Raw genomic sequence first — 25,884 nt, forward strand, 5'->3', positions numbered from 1 at the left:
TTACAGATGTTCATAAATAGAGAACTCTGCATCCCTGTGTAATTGCCATGTGAGGAATTCCGATCACAGTTACACTCTTTTCCTCCAAAATCACATATACGTAACACGCAGCACACAATTTCAGGGATTTAGTGAGGTTCTTAAACTTATCCATTAACCCTTCAGGACTCTGTAGACCCTATGGTTAAAGCCCTTCTTTAAGAAGACATGCTTATACAGATATGTTATTTCTTAAGTCAACAAATGGGTCAGTCTCTTGAGATTCGTACAAAGAACCAAAATAAAATGAGATATGGCTTTTCACAAAGCTTTCAATCCAGTGGTGTGGTCAACATTTTCTAACTACATACATTACATACATATACATGCACCTATATTAGGCAAATCAATAGAATATAGGTTTCCTTTTTATGGTTTTAATGCACTGGGTAGCAATTTTAATGTACTGGGTGCACAGGACACCTGAGTACATGCACATTTACACACACACGTGATAGTCAAGCAGCAAAATCTTTGTCTCTGGGAGGAGGACCTGTCAATTTGTCCTCAGTTAAATGCAGGGGCCAATAACAAATGCCACATCCAATAAACATGTTCAAAATTTTCCAATAATAATTCCTGTGATTGATTGTAATTGAGGTTGCTCTCCCCAGCCTGCCTCCCAAGGCAGAGAGGTAATGCAAGGAAGAATAACATCCTTGTCACAACGTAAACTACAGAACATCCAGATTCCAGAGCACAGTGGCAGAAACGTCTATGGCAGTCATGGACTGTCACAGAGCAAAACAGAAAGCTCTTTCCAGAGCTTACCTGCCCTCAGCTATAGAGACTTCAGGTGAAACAGTAATCAATTATAAAATGTAATCTAGGGAAATGTGAAAAGAGACTAAAACTGAACTTGGAATAACAAGCCCAGATAAGCATTTGTAAGCCACTCTACAGGGATGAGCCAAATAAGCTAGTGAGGAATTTTTCCTGTATCAAAATAACAGAATTCCCGACTCCATTAAAATCAGAAAGCAATTACTTATTGAAAGTCAAAATATTATATTATTTTGGCATATACCGTACAAAATGTATGACCTAGAATATACACAATGGGTTCCACAGACTTAAATTTTGTCCTACATAGTACTGAAGGGATAGAAATACAAGAAGGATCTCAATCAGAAAATAGCGAGGGAAGTAACATACAGACGTTAGAATTCCTGGAGCAACTGATCAGCCTGGAACCTGGGTTTAATAAATACAGTCTCCACTACATACGCTAATACTTTACTACTCTGATCTCCCTGTGCTCTTTCCTTCTCTCCTCTTTCTCTCTGTTTCTCTGACCTGCAGTCCAAGTACCTTGAGGAAGAGGAAGAGGAAGGAAGAGAGAGAGAGAGAGAGAAAGAGAGGGACTGGATATGATACTGAAAAAAATCTCTTTTTTTTATACCCAGTCAGGTCAGGCATTATGCCTAGATCCTTTATTTCAATTGTAGGTAATTTTTTTTTTCTGTTTTGTTTTGACAGGGATAACTTTTCAAATTAAATCCCTTTATTGAATTTTCACTCCTGGGTAGTTTCTGAAGATTCTGCCTTTGCAAAAAAGTAAAATAAAACAAATAAAATTAGAACTGATCTATTTCATGCCATGTGAAAGCTGAGCCCGAGATGACAGTTTGGCATTATCAACCTTCATGGCTGCAGGGAGCGTAGGGATAATGTTGGGTGAAAGACGACGAGCGCATCAGGGAAAGCGAAGGCCTTATTGTTCTCAGGATGTGGGGTTAGGTGCATTAGATTTCACAAGCCAGAAGCGGTATTATCCCCAAAAGCTTGAAAATGAAAGCAATCTGGGATGTTACCGTTTCCATCCGGAGCTTCCTAAACAAGAGGTGCAGTCATGGGAGACAGACCCTAAAGCTCTTTCATTAGTTTTTTGTTATGGGACTTTGTTACTCTAAACATGTTCCGCTGACCAGCAGCACGGGCTGTGCCTGGGAACTTATTAGGAATGCAGATTCTTGGGCCCCTATTGAATCAGAATCCACATTTTAACAAGATCCTTCACTGGGCCATATTATGCTCAGATTTGAGATGCAATGACCTAAAATTTTCCGACAACTTAGTAAGTGACTTGGTCACCCTGACAATTGGCCAACTATGTATTCACTCACTCAACAAATATTTACTAAGTTCCATCTACATGTTGACACTGTGGCATGTGCTGGAAACGTGATATTGACCAAAGATACAGCCTTCCTCTCCTAGAACCTAGAGGCCAGTTCATTGTAATTAATCACTATGGATGGTTCAGACATAAATATCCATATCTATTTTTTTTAACTTTTTATTTTGAAGTAACACATAAAAGTTGCAAAAACCAGTACAGAGAGTTGCCCTTACCCTTCTCTTGGCTTCCTCCAAAGATAACATCCAGTATAATCACAGCATGAAAGCAAACAAAATATGAAATTGGTTTAGACTGGTAGTTCAAGAAAGACTCTAAGAAATGGATGCCTTCTCTGGTTCTGATAGTAGTCTATGGTTTTTTGAAACTTTTATGTAAGGCTGAAATTATTTCAAAATAAAAAGCTAAAAAAAAAATAGAAATGGATGTTTACATCTGAACCATCCATAGTGGTTAATGACAATGAACGGGTCAGAGAAGGCAGAGAAGGGGCTATTCCCTGTGGAAGAACCGGCAGGTATCATAGGACCCTGCACGTTCCAAGAACTGAAAGCAAGCCCACAGGACTGCAGACAAGGAGTGAGGAGGAGACAGAGTGAGGCAAGCAAAGGAGCTGGGCAGGCACCAGATCATGCCGGAGCGATAGGTCAAACTAAGAACTATGACCAGACATCATGAATCAATCATTCTACCTGTGGGAAAGAGGGTTCAGGCTCTTGTGTAGTAAAAACTAGACCTTGGAATCCAAGATCACATAATCAGCTCTAGGGCTGGAGGGGTGGCCACCAGAGAGAGTGCACTGAAGGGGTGGGAGAAAAGCTCTGAGTTCATTCTGTGTCGGGCACAGTGCTGGGCATATTACATACAGCAGTCCTGCCTGGCTTTAGAACAGAGGAAGGGGATGGTCCGCTTGGACCGTGATCTGTCCCTCCACTGATTCTGCCCAAGAATATATTCATCCCCCAAGGGGGAAGCAAAGCCCCTGGAGATGACCTGATTCTTCTTGCCGTATCTGAACATAAGATACAGGTTCTTCCTTCTGCTTTTGCATTCAAGATGGGCTGAGGGAAAGTGGGTAGNCCCCCAAGGGGGAAGCAAAGCCCCTGGAGATGACCTGATTCTTCTTGCCGTATCTGAACATAAGATACAGGTCCTTCTGCTTTTGCATTCAAGATGGGCTGAGGGAAAGTGGGTAGGTACAAGGGAGAGTGATGATGAAGTTTTTGAACTGTGAGGGATATTTGTGAAACAGGGAATGTCCCCAAAATTATATTATCACCCTCTGGCTCAGTGCTGGGCAAGCTCCTTGCTCTGGGGTACCTGTGGCTAGTTCTCTTCTCTCTTCTACACTTGAGACCTCCTCCTCCTCCCCCTGCCCCCTGTCTTTCCTCATTGCCTCCTCTTTTTCTTCTACACATTTCTCCCTTTCTCTTTCTTTGAACCCTTTCACCTGTAGTGCCCCATCTTAGGCCTGGCAGTACGCCTCCACTCTTTAACCCTTCTAGAGATCCTCTGGATCAAAGAAGGAGAAGGAAACTTATGTGGTGGCTGTTTAAATATATTACTTAAGCTTTCTATGCCTTGGTTTCCTCTTCTGTAAAATCTGAAAAACAACCTACAAGTTGTTGTGGGAATTAATTGTGACAAAATATGGAAAGCGATTAGCGTCACTCCTGGTACAGGGTAAGTGCTCAGCAAACGTTGGCTTGTGTAGGAATCACCACGATTAACTTATTTCATTTACAGACGAAGAAGCAGAGGCATAAAAAGTTTAAGTAGCTTTTTCAAGTTACTCATTTTTCACGACTAGTGAGTGAACTTTTCAGTCCTTCGGACATGGGGTTGGATCCCGGACTGCAATTTTTTCAGCATCATGAACCCGAAGCTGCAGTGTCCACACAAAGTGCAGTCGCTCCGGGCAGCCGGCCTAACTGGGTGGCTAAGAACTGCTGACGCGCCAGCAAACCGACTCAACCGACGTTTCCCTCCACCTGTTTATGACGAAGGACACATGGAACGGTTCTCTTGTCCCCGTCATTTCCAAGTGCTTTGTGACTTTCCAGAAAAAAACACTGAGACATTGCCTAGACCATATCTGATAAAATAAGGAAACTGGAAAAACAAATCAAAACGGAACAGCAGCAATAGCATAATAATAACAATAACTACAAAAACACTTCAGACATAAGAAATTGGGCATTTCCCTACTAACTGGAAAGGAAAACACCTTGGCTCTATGAGAGATGTTGGAAACTGTTAAGACAATTCTGGATTACTAAGGTCTTGGATTATTGCTTCTGTGTTTTCCTTAGGCACAGACTCGGCTCATGGCAAATTGGTAAAATTCATATTACTATGAACATCAAGGAGAAAATGAATTACTTACGACCATCTACAGTTCTGGCCTCGAGATGCACAAGATCTGGCTCCTTATTTGACCCCATCACAGACCTAAAAAATGGAGAAACAGGAAAAGGAAGACCAACATTAATGACTTCACGTGTGCCTCAGAGAAACTCAGCGGAGCCCAGGGACTACTAATGTTCACAGGATTTACACACCACAATCCTTGGAATACATCTACGGTATTTATTTATATAGCCTGATAGTAAATTTCCACTTCAAATAAAAGCTATAATGAAACCTTTATTTGATGAAGGCCAGGCTTAACTCTGACAAGGATATTGCGTGTTATTAGCTCCGACCTGCAAATAAGTCCCACACATGGCATGCGTGTCCTCCTGTGACAATCTCCCTGACAGTATAATAGACTTTCAAGACTTATCAGGCAAATTCCAGGCAGGCTGTTTTAGCTGGGTGACTTGGACAGTGATTTCCATAGCAAACTGATCTAATTAATCTTTTCATTTGAAATTAGCAGAACTATGTCCCACTATTCTATGAACTATGAACAAACCATGTGACCCCACCGATGCAGGGGCCAGTGTGGCACAGCGGGACCATTCTCTGTATCGTCGAACCAGCGTGAGAGGAAAATGCAGATGTGCCGCACTTCACGGTATGTGCTTGAAACCATATGTGTAAGTAAAATAAAATAAAAAGCAAAATAAAAGTCTGTTTAAAATGCCTCGGAGGTGCCTATTATTTAGTGTAATCTTGCAGTGAGCCTTATTAAGTAGAAAATAATTATTCTGTTACCTGAGCTGTAATAGATAGTCAAATGTTGAGTGAAAGAAGGAAGGAAATGAACGGAGAGAGGGAGTATATAACCGTCTGTGGGCTCTTTGAAATAAGTAAATTAATCATTGTCCTAAGGGCATTCCCAGAACTCTTCTTATTTGAACTCATTTTCTCAGCTCAAAGAGTCTGAAGCATAGCTAGCTTCGTCTCTCTTCATCTTAAGAAGTCTCCTAAAGGCCCTATTATCACTGTCAGTAACTTTTCTCTGATGGATACAAGGCCTGAAATTCAGAGTCTGTCCTCAAAGCACTAAACCCTGCTTTCTTCTCTCAGGCAGCAGAAGTGTCCTAATCAGGGTCTGATCATTTTCCCCAAAGAGACAGGGGACATGCACGCAGACACCGCACATCCTTGGAATCTGAATGCTGCAGTCACCGACATTCTGACCATCACCGCAGTTAAGCAGCGCACAAGTGCTGGTCCGGGTGGGGGGTGGCTCTCCGTTGCACACACCGAAGCCCAACTGGATCCACAGGCGACCTCTTCTGACAAGGCCACAGTCAGGAGATTAAGAAAGGAAACACGATCCTAAAAACCCTCAAGCTAGAAATCTCAGCAGCTAACTGGTTTTTGTAAATTATTAGTGGGTAGTTACATATTGTTCACCTCCCACGGTGCGTGCTGCTCTGAATTTCTTCCTTGAAATGACTAGCACCCCTGATTCCCACAAGGCTGGCCTCCCAGAAACACAGTGGTCAAAACTAGCACGCAGACCTATGTGCTTGGCTAATGGCGAGTGTCAATGGGAGACAAAATAATTACCCTGCATCACATCTTCCCCTGTGCTCATGGACCCAGATCAATAATAGCAGTTGTCTCTTAAGATCTTTTGTTATTTCTAAAGTCAGGAGCTGATGTTTCAATTGATGTTTCCACTCTTATTAATTCACAAAAAGACACAGGGGACAAAACAGAGTCCCTTGCTTCTCTAGCGTCTACGGTGGCTAACCAACTCCCCTTACACTGCCTAATTTTTTTCTCCCCATCTGGAGTAAAACAACTGCAACAACAAAATAAAACTTTAAAGTCAAACTACAATGTTTCCAACAGCTTTTCTTTGCCGTTTGGCTCACCCCTTTTTACTAGTAGTCTGGGAGTACCTCTCTGCAGTCACAGATCATAAAGAATTATTGCTGCTTTTATTTTGTGGCACTGGTGAATTCTCAAAAGCTGAAGCCAAATAATGCTAAGTGTCTGCAAAGATGCTGGTTTTAATGGTCCTGTCATTGACCAGACACCTTGCAGAAGCACAACACTGCAGGTGACCACAAAGTATCATTCTCCAGCCCATTTATACATTTTACCTGTAACCATGGAGCTGGGTGGTTAACTGTGTATATTAAGACCAATTATTGTGCTCTGCTTACTAATGATGACAATAATAACAGGTGGCTGCCAGGGCTTGGAGGGAGGAGAAAACAGGGACAGGATGGTAAAAGGATAAAAACTTTCAGTTATAAGACGAATAAGGTCTGAGGATGCAATGTACAAGGTGATGAGTATAGTTGATAATACTGCATTGCAAACTGAAATTTGTTAAGAGAATAGAACCTAAGCATTCTCAAAAAAAGAAAAAGAAAGAAGATAAAGGTAAATATGTGAGATGATGGATCTTCTAACTTGGTTGTGGAAATCCTTTCACACTGTATATGTTCCTGAAATCATAACATTGTATATTTTAAATATATTATAATTTTGTCAATTATACCTCAATAAGGTTAAAAAATATTAACAAATATAAATAGCATAAACATAAAATTCAATCCAAAATGTTCCCTTGATGATCTTCTTTTCAGAGTGAGATCTCAAGAATGGCTTCAAGTATCTCTATCCATCACGATAGTAAGTCTGACTTCTGGTATTTAACATGAAGTGTTGGACATCCTTGCTTTATGTTTCTAGATTGCCCCCTATGTATGTATCCCTGTCACAGTTCATACTAATGGTTTGCTCGATCTCTCTGCATAAATGCCTCTTTTACTTCATTGAGCTCCCACAAGGCAGGTGTTCTGTTTTTTATCACTGAATTCCCTGTGCTTACCAGAGCACAGAGAAGAATGCTTCCTCGGTAAACATATAGACACATTTTTACACTGGTCAATATCTACTATAACATCTGATATATTGGGGTTGTTCAATTCTGGGACTCAAAAGGAACCTCTCTGTATTATGAGATGAAAAATTTTGATCCAGGATCCTTTAATTATATAGAGAGGCAATAGGTGGTGGTATCTTATATATCTTTATATTGCCAGTGTGTCTATTTGAGAAAATGAATTCCCTTCTTGAACTAAATTTCACTAAAGGACAGGAAAGACTTTATGCCTTAGCATGTACTGGGGTCTGTGTCTGGAATTCCCTCTTACCTTTATTCTACCTTCTTAATATTTAATATTTTATTTCCATTTCATGTGCACAATAATTCAACAATCCTATACACTTCTCAGCGCTCATCAGAATAAGTGTACTCTTCATTCTCTTTATCTGTTTCACCCATCCTACCTCCTACCTCCCCTCTAGCAAACACCAGTTTGTTCTCTGCATTTAAGAGTGTTTTTTTTTTTTTTTTGTCTCTTGTTTTCTTTGTTGAGTTGTTTGGTTTTTAAATTCTATATATGAGTGAAATCATATGGTATTTGCCTTTCTTTGACTGACCTATTTCATTAGTATTATGCACTCTAGATCCACCCACGCTGTTGCAAATGGCAAGATTTCTTTTCTTTTTTTTTATGGCCGAGTAAAATTCCATAGTATACATGTACCACTATTTATCCATTCATCTACCAATGGTCGCTTGGGTTGCTTCCATATCTTAGCTATTATAAATAATGCTGCAATAAATTTCACAACTATAGAATGGCTAAAATAAAAAAAAATAAAAACAACACAAGCAATACTGAGTGTTGGCAAGGATGTGGAGAAAAAGGAAACCTGTGCACTGTTTGTGGGAAGGCAGACTGGTACAGGCACTGTGGAAAACAGAATGAAGTTTCCTCAAAAATTAAAACACAGAGTCACCATATGATCCAGTATTCCACTGATGGGTATTTACCCCAAGAAAAAGAAAACAGTAATTCTAAAAGGTATATATATATCTCCCAAGCCTTCTTAACTCTTATAGTTCATGCACTCTTATAGGCTTGGCATGCATGGTGCTTGACATGGAAATACAGAAGGGTTTGAGCTTATTGGTAAATAAGAGGGGTGGACAGATGAGTCACCAACTGAAACATGGCCTAATTTATGCTATGCACAAGTAATTCTCAGAAGAAGTAACCAACTTAGTCTAAGTGGCATCTTCACTGGGAAGTCTATTTTCAACTTCATATGAAGCACCATGCATGCCAAGTACAGCTATTCAATAAATGTTTACTGAATGCTTTTGGAAAAAGGAGAAGTATACAACCAACTGGCAAACATTTATCGATGTATTTGTATACATGAAATCTGGTGAGTTACTTAACATCTCTGTGCTTTTATTATTGTTATTGTTTTAATTGATAAAATGGGGCCAAAATAAATTTTCCTAGAATATATATCTTAAAGCACTTAGCAGATTCCTTGTACATTCAAGGGTTCAGAAATGCAGCTGATTTCTTTCTTCTCCTTTTTTCCCCCTTTCTTATTTTAGGAGATAGGTGGAGAATGTAAATACCTATCTGAAAATTAAAGCTAATGTTGGTAATCAAAGCTTCTTGAGATTTCATGGATACCCCATAGCCAAAATGACTTATCAACATGATTTATCATCATAACTCATAAGATAAAAATAAGAATCAACAGCCCAGAGATCAACTATATGAATAAATAAAATCACTTTTTTATTCAGTAAAACATTCCAAGCCCCTAATATGTGATAAGAATAAAGGCTATGGATTCCCTGTCCTTAAGAGCTTTAGAGCTAAGGAGGAGCTCTACAGCCCCATGTGACAAGAGCGCTCATATTCAAGGTGCTACCTGAAGACATAGGAGGAATGACCTTTCACTTACAGATAGAAACCTGTAGAAGGAAGGCTCAGGAATCCTTTAGAGTAAATGAATTCAATCTTCAGGGATATGCAATAATATGATCAATGGACAGAAGGGGTGGAAGAACATTCTATTTCAAGATAAGCAGCAAGTGAAGAGGCCACAGGTCAGAGAGAGGACGGCCCAGACAGGCATCTTCTAGCAAGTCAGTAGAGCTAATGTTTTCAGAGTAGAGCAGTAGAAAATAAAATAAAAAGTTAGGCAGGGGTCCAATCATGAAGCACTCTGTGCATCATGCTAAGGTTTCTTATTGGATCCTAAAAGCCACAAAATGCTATACTGAAGTAAGTTAAGTGAGCATGGCTATAAACAGCTAAAAAGAACTTCTGTCCCCATCTATGTGTGGACCTCCCTGTGCAAGGGAAGTGGAAGGTGAAGGCCCTTAGGCCAGGCTAGATCTAGCTCTGTTGTTGAAAACAAGACAAAGCCAGCCTCACGCATCCTTGCTTCCAGTATCTGAAGTTGGTGTGCACATATAGCAGCCATTTCTGAGTAAAATCTGAGGATTACTAGAGTCAAGAATGCAAATAAAACAATCACACCCTGATACAGTGCACCGTGATATCAGCAGTGCAGCATCAGCCTTCTGAAATGCAATCGGCCAAATGCAGCCTTTGTAGACACTTTCTACAGAGAAATTCAGAAATGTCACTAGTTTATCATTCTCCTGGCATTTTGTCTGAGTTTATACCAGTTTAATATAGTGCTCAATAAATGCTGCAGAGCCACCAAATGTCCTGATGTAGATAACCGCAGAGCAAGTATTAAAAAATAAACACCATGACAGGGTAGCACCTATTTCTTCAGATTTAGAATTGCAGTTAATGGCACACGGAGGAGGGAACAGGGATCTGCACAGTAACAGAGGCCGGTGACTTGGAGACACCTGCCTTCTTTTTGTTTTAGAAGGAGCATCATGTTCCCACAGGCTCTCTCCATAAACAAAGCCCATAGAAGCAAGTGGTTCTATCTACTCGAGAGAGAAGAAGCAAATGCCGGCTGGTATTAGTGGCTGGCTCCCTCGATTTCCTCTTCTGTAGCCAAGGGTTTGCCCTTCCCCTGGCCTCACAGTTAGGCTGTCGAGACACAGATCGTCAGGAGAGTCCTGGTTAATGCAATAACTTTTATTCTAGAACAAAGCAGCTTATCCTGAGGTCTCATCTCCTGCCCATCTGGGGAAAACGAACTAGAAAAAAATTAAAAGTTGCCTCAAGGTGTCATTTTAGCCTCTCTCTTAGTCCTAAGAAACATGATTGCTTTATTCTTCTGGCCTACACACTGTCACATTGGTCTCCTAGAATCAAAAATAGCTGCTACAAAAACCAAATAAATAGAAAGACAGGCAAAAAAGTGTGGAGGTCCCTCATAAAGTTAAAAATAGGGCTACCCTATGACCCAGCAATTGCACTACTGGGTATTTATCCCAAAGATACAGACGTAGTGAAGAGAAGGGCCATATGCACCCCAATGCTCATAGCAGCATTGTCCACAATAGCTAAATTGTGGAAGGAGCTGAGATGCCCTTCAACAGATGACTGGATTAAGAAGATGTGGTCCATACATACAATGGAATATTACTCAGCTGTTAGAAAGAATGATTACCCAACATTTGCAGCAACATGGACGGGACTGGGGGAGATTATGTTAAGTGAAATAAGTCAAGCAGAGAAAGACAATTATCATATGGTTTCACTCATTTATGGTACATAAGAAATAGCAGGGAGATCGGTAGGAGAAGGAAGGGAAGAATGAAGGGGTTGTAAACAGAAGGGGAAATGAACCACAAGAGACTATGGACTCTGGGAAACAAACTGAGGGGTTCAGAGGGGAGGGGGTGGGGGACTGGGATAGGCCGGTGGTGGATATTAAGGAGGGCACATATTGCATGGAGCACTGGGTGTTATACGCAAACAATGAATCATGGAACACTACATCAAAAACTAAGGATGTACTGTATGGTGACTAACATAACATAATAAAAAATTTAAAAAAATTTTAAAAAATTAAAACAGACAAACAAAAAGATCCTTAGTTTCTTAAATGCGTAATGACTACTGAGAATCAGCATGGCCAACATCCTCAGGCCCATCAAATTCTGCATTTCGCCATCCTTACTCCCCCCAAGTCAGGAGCCCGATTATTGAATTAGGCGATGTCTGCAACAAAGTGTGTGTATGCATGCGTGCGTGCATGCGTGTGTGTATGTTTACAGGAGCAAAGTGAGGAATGGGGTATCTGACTCAGAATGAAGGAATACAGGGGCACCTGGGTGGCTCAGACAGTTAAGCAGCTGCCTTCAGCTCAGGTCATGATCCCAGGGTCCTGGCATCGAGCCCCACAAGGGGCTCCCTGTTTGGTGGAGAGTCTGTTTCTCCCTTTCCCTCTGCCCCTCCCCTCACTCATGCTCGCTCTTTCTTTCTCACTCTCGCTTATCTCAAATAAATAAAAAAATCTTTTAAAAAAATAAAGAAATACATAAAGCTCAGGAAGGTAGTAAAGGGATGAGGACGTTTGTTGAGCAAAGCGCATGGGAGAAAGCAAAGGTGCAAGAGCCACACTGAGCAACAAGCAAATGTTTCTTCAGACACCAAAAGACCAGCTCCGAGCTGGTCAGGACAAGCCATTGTGCAACAGTGCTCCCCCTTCCCCCACTTTCCCTTTCTCTCTAAAAGTACTGATTCATTCCCATTTTCTTCTTATTTCCCCACTGTTTGGGCCCCTCTTCTTGCCTTGTTTCCTGAATACAGGATGAGGGGATCCAGAGGCACCAGGGAATATGACCAGATCACTGGCCTGGTCCCCAAACAGAAACCATTGTGACAATGAGATACAGAGAAATATATCTAAAATGGTCAGTTTGGGTTTGAGGTAAAGGAGTGGATCGAAATATTTTTTTAATAAGGCTGCTTTTTAACTTTCTAAACTATAGTGCCAACATACTCTATGCATTTTTAGCAACTTGTTAATTTTACTTTAACCCATCTTGGAGACTGCTCCACACCAGAACATAAAATTAATGGGATACATCTCTAATTATTTTATTACAATTTATTAAACGAAAATACCCAATTTGTCTATTGTCTATTGATTGACTCAAAGCAAAAATGTATAATAAATGAAAAAAATACCCACTGGAAACACACAAATTCATAATAGTAGACATCTCTGAGAAGTTTTGGAATTAGGAGTGTTAAAGAGATCATTATCCTTATTAGTAATTGGAGATTTTTTGCAAAGCATTTATGCATTACTCTTATAATTAATATTAATAAATCTGTACTATTATGAACAACAAAAAGTTTCTTCAGACTGGAAAACAAATTCTATGAAGAGACATAATCAATATGTGCAAGTCACAAAGGGGTAGAGAGGAGGAATGAGCGAAGTTAGTATGGAGAGGAACCTGGACTCTTCTCAAACCTCAGCCTACCTGTCACTCTGCCACCATCCTACATCAAAAGCTAATGCCGTGGAAGAGCTGTGGCAGGGAGAAACGATGCTAAGGACGCCAGGAGGTATGTGTTTGTGTCGATCTTAGATTCGTAGTGAGGGGAGGAATGTGTGGACTGACGTCTGGCTTGGGACTAGAGGGGCCAGGGTCAGAGAAGACAAGGAGAGGACAGAACCTGCCGAATTTCCCTTTCTCTTCCTTTCTGTTATGGACAAAGAGCTTCAGACTATAGGGTAGCACAAATAAGTATAAAAGGATTGAAACCTGAGCATTTTGCTGCTGGAGACAATTTGGCCCAGAGAAATTATATTCTATAAGAGAATTCCAAAAATATCAATCTCCAAAGTTTTGAACATCCCAAGCAGGGAAAACAAAAATGCGCACGTGCCAGTATATGACTTGGTTGTAAGCTGAGGAAATGTACTAGGGTGCTTATGCTTTAACTTAGAAAATACACACAACATAGAAAGTAAAATAGCAAAAAACCCCAGGAACTGTAGTATCTTCTCCCTACATCTCCATGAATCACCCTGTACACCCCTGGGGTGCTGCTGTGGGTACCTTACCATGGAACCTACTGCTCTAGACTGGATTCCTGGGCTAACCTTAATATTTAGCATCCGGAAGGGCAGAGAGCTGATCCTCAGTTAAGTCTTTTAATGAATGAATGAATAAATTCAACAAATATTTATTGAATGCTGACAATATGCCAGAGGCAATTCTAAGGTGCTGAGGGTTTAGGCGTCAATTAAACAGTGGATGATCCCTGCACTTCATGAAGCTTCCATTTCCATACGGAAGACAGAGAAGGTATAAATATACGTAAATATATATCAGGTGGTGATAACATTTATTGAAAGTTGTGTAGAAAAAATATATATACAAACTATAAGAAGCTTTAACTACACCAAAAACACTACTGTCATATGGTGTTAATCAAAGGCTGGCGTCCACCTGTTAAGTGTAGAATTGATATCATACAGGGCTTGCAAGGCCGTGCCCTTGTTGGCATCCTGCTCATCAACTGTCAACAACTTGGATAAGAATACCTATTGTGCGCCTACAAAATTCACACATGGGACAAACTGAGAGAAAATCATGACAAGATAACGAAGGTGGTGGTGGCTCTGAAAGCAAGTCACTTGCCTAAGGACATACAGCTAACAAATGAGATCATCAGATCGGAATATAGGCTAATTTTTCTGCAGCTCCCTGTATCAACTGTAAAAAGGATATTAATAAAAACATTGTTGTGGAGAATAAAAGAAAGAGTAGGTGCGGCATCACTCTTGTCAACAGCATGAATTAAAGGGTCCTTTAAAGATGAAAAGTCTGTTAGAGATTAACTAGCTCAAACACCACAAGTCACAATTAAGGAAGTCAAGGCTTCAAGAGAGCAAATACCTTGTGCAAGGGCACCACACTCAGAGAGCATCAAGGCTGGAACTACTAACCCAGGTTCTTGACTCACTCCAATGATCCTTCTCATAAAAAAATTCATTTTCTTTTTATTCCTTAACGTCTCAGCAAAGACAGTGTTGACTTAAAAGATAATGTGTGTAAATTACACCAAAAAGGTAAGGAGAAAAGACGGGAAAACTTCAGACAATTTGACATCCTACAAGGGTCATGTGCTTGTATGGCTTAAATGTTTGTGTATCCCCAAAATTCACATGCTGAAATCTAATTCCAAGGAGATAGGATTAGGAGGTGAGGCCTTGGGGAGGTGATAAGTGCCCATGTAAAAGAGGCCAGAGAGGGCTCCCTTGCTCATTGTAGCATGTAAGAGCACGGCAAGAAGGTAACCAACCACCTGCAACGCAGAAGAGGGCCTTCATCAGACCCCCATCACGCTGGCACCCTGATCTCGGACTTCAGGCCCCCCAAACTGTGAGAAGAAACTTCTGTTGTTTATAGCCATCCAGTCTGTGGTGTTTTGTTATAGCAACCCGGACCAACGGAGACCTGTGTGGTGGGCATTAGGGGAGCATGCACCTAGGCATATTTGAGAGGGTGCCATGTCTTGGGAGTATGGAAATAGCGTGGAATTAAGTTTAGTTTAGATCCTCAAATATCAGAGTCTCTAAGTATGAAGGTGGTTACTCTGCAGTGACTTGAAAAATGACTAATAAATTCTGACCCTTGCGAGAAACACAGCGTTAGTCTCCACACTGGACTGCCAGGTCCCTGGCCCTCACCACTGGTTTAGCCACCCTCGAATAGCTCTTCTCTGTTTCTTGAACCTGCTGTGAAACAACAACATTCTCTTGTTTTGTTGCTGGGTATTGATACTGCCCCTCAATGGAGAAGGGAAAGTGACCTAGTCAGTAAAGCTTAGAGAGGAACAAGGACAGAATCTGGTTAGAAAAGGAAGAAATCAGATTCACCCACACAGCAGTGGCACAGATGCCTGCGGTATCAAACTGCAGTTACTATCCTCAGTACTTTGCTTGTTTACAAAGAATTTCTGGAGTGCTGAGTACAGGATGTCAAGGAATCTGGAACTGGGCAAATACAGTGATGATATCCTGGCCATGCCAGTGTGGCTTTGAACTAACTGCTTGGCCAAGAAAACAAATGTGATGATGGAAAATGTAAAACATACCTTCTAATTTTCTAAAATTAATACTCCGGTATGGATGCAAATTCTTTTTTTTTTTATTTTTTTTTAATTTTTTTAAAAAGATTTTATTTATTTATTCGACAGAGTTAGAGACAGCCAGCGAGAGGGGGAACACAAGCAGGGGGAGTGGGAGAGGAAGAAGCAGGCTCCCAGTGGAAGAGCCTGACGTGGGGCTCGATCCCGTAATGCTGGGATCACGCCCTGAGCCGAAGGCAGACGCCCAACCGCTGTGCCACCCAGGCGCCCCTTTTTTTTTTTTTTAAAGATTTTTTATTTATTTGACAGAGATAGAGACAGCCAGCGAAGAGAGGGAACACAAGCAGGGGGAGTGGGAGAGGAAGAAGCAGGCTCATAGCAGAAGAGCCTGATGTGGGGGCTCGATCCCAGAAGGCTGGGATCACGCCCTGAGCCGAAGGCAGATGCTTAACTGCTGTGCCACCCAGGTGCCCCATGGATGCAAATTCTTAAGTTCTCATCGAAAACGTCTTAGGGTGACAGAAAGAGAAGAGAGGGAGACAGGGAAGGGAAGTTAGAAGGAGGGGAAGGAAAGGAGGAAAAGGGAGAGGCCATGAAATAGGAGATAGGGAAGAGCAGACAAAGAAGAAAAAGAGGGGTGGGTAGATGAAAGGCTAGAGGTGTGAGGAGGACGACCAGAGGGGGAGGAGAAAAGAGATGCCCTTCTAGGGGCTATGCTGCAGGTCCCATTCCTGTTCATCTCCCCACCACCACCCAAATTCCGAATTCCGCCAACTGGGAAATAGGCTTGACTGCTCTATTATTCTTATAATTGGCAAAATTTATTGCAATAACACTGGTTTTAGAAATCTAATTGTAAAAATAATACATGTTCATTTAAAATACAGTGGAAAGTGGACCAAAGTATAAAAAAGGAAAATAAAACAGTCACACAGTCCTTCCATCTGGAAACAATCACCTTTAACATTTTGTCATTGATCCTTCAGAGTACTATTTCTGTTTCTGTAGGCATTCCTTTTTTTAAAAACAACTTTTGCATCATACCATTAACACAGTATAACATACTGTAATGTTGGAATGCACTACTTTTCCAGCTGTACAATGTGCTGTAATTTACTTGACTGATGGGCTGACCACGGACTATGGGCAGTGACTATACATAACAGTGCGCTAATTATCTTTGTAGGTAAATATTTGCATGTCTCTCTCATCTCTCAGTTTTCAACAGGCAGAATTATTAAAAGGGAATTTCATTAATTCAAAGAGAATGTGCATTTGTTTAAGACTCCTGATATACTGTTCAACTGTCCTCTGGAAAGTTTATATAAATTATGCTAAGAAGAGCATATGAGTGGCCATTTCCCAAGCCTTCACCAAGGCTAAGTACTGTCTTCTCAAAAAAACTATCCCTTTGATAGATTAATAAATGGCATATCCTTTTTAATTTTTATATCCTTTTTGTTTTAATTTTTATTCCTTTTTTATGAGATTCAACATTTTTATGTTGTCTTTTCTTTTTTCTTGTATAGAATGCTTATTCATGTTCATGGGACTTATATCTATAGAGATGTTTTTATTCAAGTTTTCATTTATAAGAGGGATTAAACTGTTGAGGATATTTACCCACTCCTTGTGCTGTCTTTTTTATATATTTTTAGTTGGTTCGTTTGGAACGTGAATTGTTTGTTTTGGGAATTAATGATTTTATTATTATTTTTTTAAGTAATCTCTATACCCAACCTGGGGCTCAAACTCACCACCCTGAGATTAAGAGTCACAAGCTTTACAAACTGAGCTAGCCAGGCACCCCTGTTCTGAGAATTAAAATCGCTGTTGAACAACAGAAGTCAGTGTCCTTTCATAGAGGTTTTTTGGTGGGGAACATCAAATCTTGCTTTTTTCTTTGTTGAGGACAAAGAAGATGGGGAAAGTGAGGAATAATGTGTGTGTGTGTGTGTAATGGTGAGTACCTTCAAGTCACCCTCCTTATGATGAAGGCGGTGTGAGATGCCCAACTGAACAAAGTGGGGGGAGCCCAGAACTACAGGATCAGGGTTGGTGGGGGGGATCCTCTCCTCTAGGACCAATAAAGGGACTGAGTCACTAGGAAAATCCATTTCCTTCTGAGAGCTTCATCTCAGGTTAGACCCTAAAATATTCCTTTAAAAATAATTTTATGAGGCAGACAGATCTTGCCCTCAATTAGCAGGTGGCACCTTCATGGTATACTAGCATCTAATAGGGACTGTGTGCCCACAAGGTTAGAGTGAGGGCACAAAAGTACCTGAGGTGAAGAAGAGACAACAAACGTAATCCAGAATTGGGTTTACTCACCATCTTTTCTGGTCACCTTGTTGGCTGACCAACTAACGATGGTATAAATAAGTAATTGGTCAAGATGGGGTAGTTATTCCTTACAGAATTCCAATTAATACACATATAAGAAGTGATCAAAATAGGAAATTTCCATTAGGACTCCACAGAAATCGCAGGCAAGATCCACTGATGAATACGGAAATTAGTGGGCGAAATGCACAGCCTCAAAGTATCTCTCCCAAAATATTTAGTAATTATTGTGGTACTTTTAACATATGTTCACACAATTTTTGATACTCTTCCTGCCAGGAGTTGGAGCTTAATTCTCTTTCCCTTTAGTATGCACTGGCCTTAGTAACTTGCTTTTATCCAATAGAGTATGGAACAGGAAACAGTAACGATGGAGAAACCTGGCAGACCCTACCATCCTCAAGTGATCAAGGTTAACATGACTGGTAATAAGACATATTGATATCTTGTACTGTTTGATATGATGTCATGAGAAGGGCACATCATTTCTGTGATATTCTTCCCAACAATCTATATAACCCTGTAATCACGAGAAAATAACAGAGTAACCCAATTTGAGGGGCATTCTAAAAATATCTGAGCAGTACACTTCAAAATTGTCCAGGTCATCAAAGACAAGAAACGACTGAGGACAGAAGAGACTAAATGATACGACAAATAAGTGCCATGTGGGATTCTGGATTGGATCCTGGGTCAGAAAAAATGGGACACTAGTGGAAAACCTGGGGGGATCCAAATAAAATCTCTAGTTTAGTTGACAACCTTTTACCAATATTAATTTCTTAGCTGTAAATACTGCTCCACAGTTATAAAACATGTTAACTTAGGAGAAGCTGACTGAAGATCATATTGGGAACTCTCCTTGCAATTCTTCTTTAATTGTAAAATTACTTTGAAATAAAAAGTTAGGGAGAAAAAAAAAACTATACTCAAATCTCCTAAGGATATACTCAATTATAGCAAAGCTACTATAAATAGGAAAGTGATCTATTCTTTCTATCTTTGTCACTCCATGGAATGGATGCATCATGCCATTTTATCACGTAAAGCAGGTAAACTACTGTAGCATTGCAGTTGCTCTAAGTTTATGATCCACAGGTTTCAACAATCAGAAAAAAGGAAGTTATTCTATTTTAAAAATGGTAAGATTGGAAAAGTGGTTTATTATTGAGATGTTCTTACTCTTTATTTGTTTAGAAGTAGAAAACAATGCGGACAGGCAGGGTTTTTACTAACTCTAGGGCTGCGCTGGTTACTCGGGGAAGAGCCTGACTGCAGCTGACAACAGATATGTCGGCCTAGGAAGTGCTGAAGTGTGAGGGTGAATGGGAAGCTGTGGCTGACGTGGCTGTGAGCTGTGTCTGCTTTGGGTTCCTCTCTCTTAGGCACCCGGGTTTCCTTGGCTACTGAATTACTCAGGAAGGCTAAGTGCTCATAGGAGGCACATTCTAGAAGAGCTAGTTTGTTCCCTGGGTTAGTGATGCAGGAGCTACCCCAGGCACATAAATATTCTAACAAGCTTCATCTTGTCACAATAGAGTCACAAAATTGCTCTGTTCAGCACATGATGATGGCTTTGCAATTCAATTATTGGTAGAATTTGTCTTCCGGTATTTTTCTGCCTTAAACTTCGGGCACTCATGGAAAACCCTTTACCATAAATTTCCTAAACGCCGCAGTAGCTTCTGTCCTCCACCGCAGGGCACATCTTGCCATGCCTGTGAAAACCTTGACAGTGTTCTCTAAATTATGGAATTGCTTTGTTTAGAGATCTTGATGTTTTAAGTGCCAGAGCTAAACAATAAAAAACAGTGGGACAGGTCCATTTCCTCTGGTTATTCTCCTTAGAGGAAGAGAGATCCTGACAGACAGACAAAGTTCATTCTCAATCCGAAAGACTGTTTTTAGCCATTTATCTAGAATTGTGTAGGAGGGATTCCTGCAACTCATAAGAGGTCAGATGTGATAGTGTCGAAGTTCTCTAAGAATCCTGATAAAATTCTTAACACATTCATAAACGCTTCAGGGCTGGCCGGTCATCTACATGGATTCACTAGTCAAAGTGCTGGTTTTAGGATCTTCCTCTGCCTGCTCTGCCTTTCCTTCCTCCCTAGTCAAATGAGCCAATTTCTGCGTCTTCTCTATCATTCTGTTGAGAATTTACCATTCCATATCTTATCAGTTACCTACTAAGATACCTTATCTAATCTTCCATTTGAAAATAGATATCTATGGTTACCTTATCCCCATATTCGTTTCCCAATTTTCACATAGTCAATAAATATTTATTGAGCATCATTTTGTCAATTCCAAAATGCTCACTTTTTTTTTTAAATTTTAACATTTCTTAAATCAGTTGGTATCTTAAAAATCATCAAAATGATAAAGTTACCTGGCAGGGTTTTTTTGGCAATACACAAAATAAAGGTGTATCTTCATTCGATGGGATTTTAGAGTTGAGGTATATGGTTCTAGGTACTTCACTGTACTAGCTCTTTGGTCAATTTCTTCTCATCTTTGTCCTATCAACAGATAAGTCCCTTTCCCTAGAAAGCATTCCCCAGGAAGATCCCCCATCATAATTTAATATGAATATGTATCTGTGTGTCTATCTTCTTTTTCCTTCTCCTCCTCCCACTTCTCAATGTTTTAACACGAGATGTGTTAATAGTGACTGACCTCACATCTCAGTGTTTTGATTACAGAATATAAAAAGAGGAAACATGACTCAGCTGGAAGAGGAATATCACCCCAAAACCATGTGACATATGCACATTTTTCTCACTTTTTGGGGAGGCATTGATCATGTTTTAAACTGTACAAGGGATAATCCCATCACTGTAGGTTAAAGCATAATTGTGTTTTTGTTTTTATTTGTAGATTACATATGGTTTTACAAGATGTACTAGGTACCAAGTTTTCAAGGAGTAGACTGTGGTGATTTTATGCTGGATCAACTTGGCCAACCTACAACTATCTTTCTCAGAGTATCTGTATAGTTTCAGATTAGAACTGACCAAAAGGAAATACATGTGAGATGTGGAAGACAGGAGGGGAGCAGCAGCCAGTTCACTCTGAAGGCTCTTTTGGTTCAAGGTGCAGAGAGGCAGTGACAAAATCCAGGTCTGTCCTTGCTCTTGCCTTCCTGCCTAGCCACTCTTCCACTTTGCCAGCCTTGTGCCCTCAGGCCACAAGTCAGATGTAAGGCCGCAAACTCCCAGAGGGGGTCCCAACTGCAGTCCCACCTCAGCAGCTGCAAACCCCTCAAGGGCAGGGGCTTGTTTCCCGTATGTTCGAAGTCAGGAATTAGAGCTAAAAAATTACTCACTCAATTAATATAAATTAAATGAACCAAGTAACAAGGGCTTTTAGGTAACCAAGAAGCTATAAAATTGAACACTGAGCTGACTTATCCACTGTTTCTGATTCTGGGGCAACAGAAAAGTAAAATACATGCTTGCATTAAAAATTCCCATCAAGGGGCACCTGGGTGGCTCAGTCGGCTAACCATCCGACTCTTGATTTCAGCTCAGGTAATGATCTCAGGGTCATGAGATCCAGCCCTGCGTTGGGCTCCACACTGGGCATGAGATGCTCTCTCCATCTGCCCCTCCCTCTGCTTGCATGTGCTCTATCTCTAAAGAAAAAAAAAATTCCCATTGAAAATATAAATTATAAAACTGGATATCAAAATGAGATTGCCACATTCCTGAAACGAATGCCCCAACTCTTCCTTATTCCTCTTTAAAATGAGAGTTAATATTCACTCATGTATTTTATGTGTCTAGAGTTTAACCTGAGTTCCCATTTTATTTTATTTTATTTTTTTATTTTTATTTTTTTTTAAAGATTTTTTATTTATTTATTAGACAGAGATAGAGACAGCCAGCGAGAGAGGGAACACAAGCAGGGAGTGGGAGAGGAAGAAGCAGGCTCATAGCTGAGGAGCCTGACGTGGGGCTCGATCCCGTAACGCCGGGATCACACCCTGAGCTGAAGGCAGACGCTTAACCGCTGTGCCACCCAGGCGCCCCCTGAGTTCCCATTTTAATCCTGACAAGTAGATAAGGAAGGCTGTACAATGATGACTGATATACAAATGAAGATTGTAAGGCTTAAAGAAGCTAATTAAATAGCTCATTGTCACACCCCTTGAAAACAGGATTCTAACAAAGTCATTCTGACTCCAGAACTCTCACTCCTAAGCACTAAACCCCATTTCTTCTTGACTCAAAGCAAGAGAATTGAATGAGCAAGAGAAACCACACTTGCAGACACTGTATAAACCCAGAGGCTCTTGAACTTGAAGGCTAAGTGAGGTCTGATCACTAGGGCATACGTCAATTTCTTTTAGTATTATTCTACATGAGGAAGCCGTAATTATGAGGATTTTCCCTGTGCCTTTTGCACTCCGTCACTGCCATCTCCTGCGCTCTGCTCCCATAGACATTGTTAGCGAGGAGCTAGAGAAACGACTGAGTCTCAGCTGCCCGCAGATGGAGGAGCTGCAGCCCAGGAGACAGGAAATCATCAAGATAGGGAGGACAGGATCAATGATGGCCACTAGTGAATGAAGGCTATGAGAAAAGTGATGGGCTCACATGCTGTAGCAGGGGGAAATGAACTTAATTTGTAGGAGAAACTTGCTAATCATGGGGAGAGATTATGAAGTGGAGGATAGTGCGAGAGGATTAGAAAACTGCATTCACGTGGAGATCATTAACAGAAAAAAAAAAAGAGAGAGAGAAAGGATAAAATATCAGGCCCCTCAAGGATAATGAAAATTCTCTTATCAAGCACTGACAGCACAGCAACCAGAAATGCCCCAGTGCAGCTCTCGGATGTGATCCAGGAATGACTTCCTGCCACTTCTCCTTGCTCCTTACCCAAACCACAGACCTGGTTCAGCTCGCATGGTAGGGGGCTAGGAACCAGAAAAGACTGGGAGGGAGAGGGAGAGTGCTAAGAGAAGAAAGAATAAAGTCAGTACTCCAAAGAAAGGGGAGCCGGGGGTTCTTCTCCTGAATCCCATACTCTGAGTTATGTAAAGGATCTGTCAGGTTGGGCAGTCTAGGTTGCAGTGACTTCGTCCCTGCTTACACAGATCTCATTACCCCTTAGGACAGCCTGTGGGGTTCATAAACAGCCTACTGCATAGAAAAGTGCTCTTTTTACTGGGGTAGAATTCTTCCCCCTTCACTATGTACTTAGATGGATTAGGAGTCTAACTTTTACATGCTGTAAAGAAAGGCAGGTCCTCTATTAATGGCTCCCTGATTTAACAAACGAAGTCCATTCAAGATGTGTTTCAATCTGGATGTGTGTGTGGGTTTATGTGTGTGCACATACATACATGTGCATATCCGATGAATTTCACTACCGTGTGTGTGCGCACGCGAGTGTGCACACAGTTTCTACTATTCTACTTACTGTCATATGTATGATAGAAACACGTTAAAGACAGGTCCTTATGGAATTATCTATTAGCAGGAGAGGAAATGAGGAAATAAAAAGATAGGCAGAACATACTAAGTGCTGAGTTACTTAATAATAATTACGATAATATGTCATTTTCCAATTCTCAAAATGAGCCCTGGAAGAAGGAAACCGAAGCTCAGGTAGGTGAAGGAGTTTCTTGGGATTGCTCAATTTGTAAATAGCGAAGCTGAAATTTGAAGCTCGGTATACTGACTCTTTCCACCAATCACATACAGTGACCTGCAGCACAACACATGTTATGAGGCGCTGCATTTTATTTGTGACATAAGCACGTTTAAATTCAAAGAAAGAGACTCTTCTTGCCTAGAAAAACAAGAAGCACGAATTGAGGAAGGCTCCAAGGGCAAAGGTAGGAATCAGTATAAGGCCATAAAGAGCTACTATTGTGATCCTGATATTAAGATCCTCATCCATTATCTTTGTACTCAAAGACCAAAACTGTCCTAGCACCTAAGAAGTGCTAAAATTTAATCTCTGCTAAAAAAAAAAAAAAAAATGAGGACAGTTTATTCCCAGGTAGAAGCATTTATAAAATCGTAGAAATAAGAGGTATAGACTGGTCCAGAGACTAAGCACTGCTTAGACTTATTTACCTGGCCTTAAAAAAAATATATTTACCCGGCCTTTTGGGAACGTAGCACACAGAATTGGGAGTATAGGGTGGGGGAGGTCAAAAAAATGTGCATTAAAACTCAGGTTGGCAAGAATCTAGTTATGTTCTTACTGTTTTTGAATTTATGCTGTAAGCAGTGAGGAATGAGGCAAATGCTTGATCAGGGAAATGGTTACAAGATTCCTCAGGCAGTAGTATATGAGGAGAGGAGGACTTTTTCACTGTCCCTAATGAGCCAGGGTAATGCTAAGGAGAACGGAAGAGGAAGTGGGCAGGTAGAAGTAAGAGGGATTGGAAACACATTTAAGAGGAGGTGAGTAAGAGAACACAGTTGAATATGGTTCAAGAACACAGTTGAATATGGTTCAAGTGTTAAGGCTGGGACATAGGATATACAGATACCAAAAGTCTATGAAGAAAAATCTGATTCTGAATAGTGAGATGTTCCACTTGGAGCTCAGCATAAAATTGAAGGCTACTGACGGTGTTTGTTAAGAAGCTCCCTGCAAAGACCTGCTTCAGAGTTTTGTTCTTTGTTCTTTCTTCAGAAAACAGTCATACTCCCTTCCTATTACAGTACACCTAATTTTCTAGCTATTTTGATAGTGTAGAGTTTCACATTTTTATTATACTTCACTAAGTTTATTCTATTTATTTTATTTTGGTAATATCATTAGACTCCAACCCTTTTCCACTTTGCAGGACACGGGGAAGGAAAAGTGCAGAGGATTCTGTTGTTGAGTCCATTAAACCCATCCAGGAAAAGAGAGAGGAATTACAGCCAATTCACACCACACCCTCTATGTCCCTTGGGCGTGAATGGCTTAGAAGTCTTGGAGATGCCATGCTCAACAACCAGCATACCTGAAGGAGGAAGAAGAAGGGTCATGGCGACCTGGTGTACACAAAACAAACTATCAAACGACAAGGAAAAAAACCCACAAGAACGCCTCACACTGGCCCAGCAGCAATATTCAACAAGCACTTGAGGATGAGTGGTAGCGATCAGAGTCAGAATCGGAGAGCGAAGCTGCTTTAAGTCCTGAGGTGTTTTCTGACATAGCCAGATAACACCAGCAAGAGTTTATGGACCTGCACCTTACGCCTGAGGTGACGGGACAGAACAGTGGATAGGGACGACAGGCCAGGTATATAGACAAATAGGACTTTAATGACTGGGCGTAGGGCCCAATGGGAGGGAGGCCAAAGGGAAATGCCTTCTAACATAACAGTTCTGAGTAAGAAGAAAGTTCTGTGGAGCCGGCCCCCAGAAGAGCTTCAAGGGAAGCTGGTGCTCAAGCCAGGCTTCACTGACCCCCAGCACAGTGGTGCTTGTGAAGGTACACTGGAGGGGATAAAGCATGCTTAAGCAACACAGGCTCTGGAGCCAGTCACATCTGGGTTGAAATTCTGTCGCCATAACTGATGAACACATAATTATTAGTCAGGATTATTTAACCTCTCCGGGATTTTATTTTCTTATTTATCTTCTTATTTATTTCTCATCTAAAACTGGGAATGAAAACATCAGCAATGGGCACCCCTTGTTGACATTTTCCCATTAACCTTCTCCCTTCCTTTGGGAAAAGTTCCCGAGTCTTTCCTGGGGCGGCGCCATTCCTTACTTTGTGTGCGTGTGGTTTACTGGAATTGCTTCTACCCCCAGGTCTAGATGTGAGTATGTTACCTCATCAAGGACTGTGAGATTTCATCTCAGGAGTTCTGTGGGAGCACCACGCAAGGAGGTATTTTCTTTTCCACTGGGGTAAATCTGGGAAAATATCTGCTGCTAGAGACTACAAGGAAGGAAGAGCCTGCCTGAGCGTGAAGCCAACACTGAGGAGGGTAGAGCTGACGTATCAAGAGCTGATGAACTTAATGAGCCTCTGAATCGAGTGGAGTCTGCATAAAGTTGGACCTTTTGACTTTCTAGACCCATGAGGCAATATCTCTTTAAAAAAAAAAAG

At 40.9% G+C, this 25,884-nt stretch overlaps 1 protein-coding gene across 1 annotated transcript in view; it reads right to left on the reverse strand.

Moving 5' to 3' along the window:
* The window catches only part of SORCS1 (sortilin related VPS10 domain containing receptor 1), a 518,641-nt gene that overhangs the window by 131,257 nt on the left and 361,500 nt on the right, over positions 1 to 25,884 (reverse strand). Inside the window, 1 exon segment of the mRNA XM_034663251.1 lies at positions 4,566 to 4,630. Within this exon segment, the coding sequence (XP_034519142.1) occupies positions 4,566 to 4,630 (65 nt within the window).

The sequence above is a fragment of the Ailuropoda melanoleuca genome, chromosome 6 (assembly GCF_002007445.2).
Source record: "Ailuropoda melanoleuca isolate Jingjing chromosome 6, ASM200744v2, whole genome shotgun sequence".
Taxonomy (NCBI): Eukaryota; Metazoa; Chordata; class Mammalia; order Carnivora; family Ursidae; genus Ailuropoda; species Ailuropoda melanoleuca.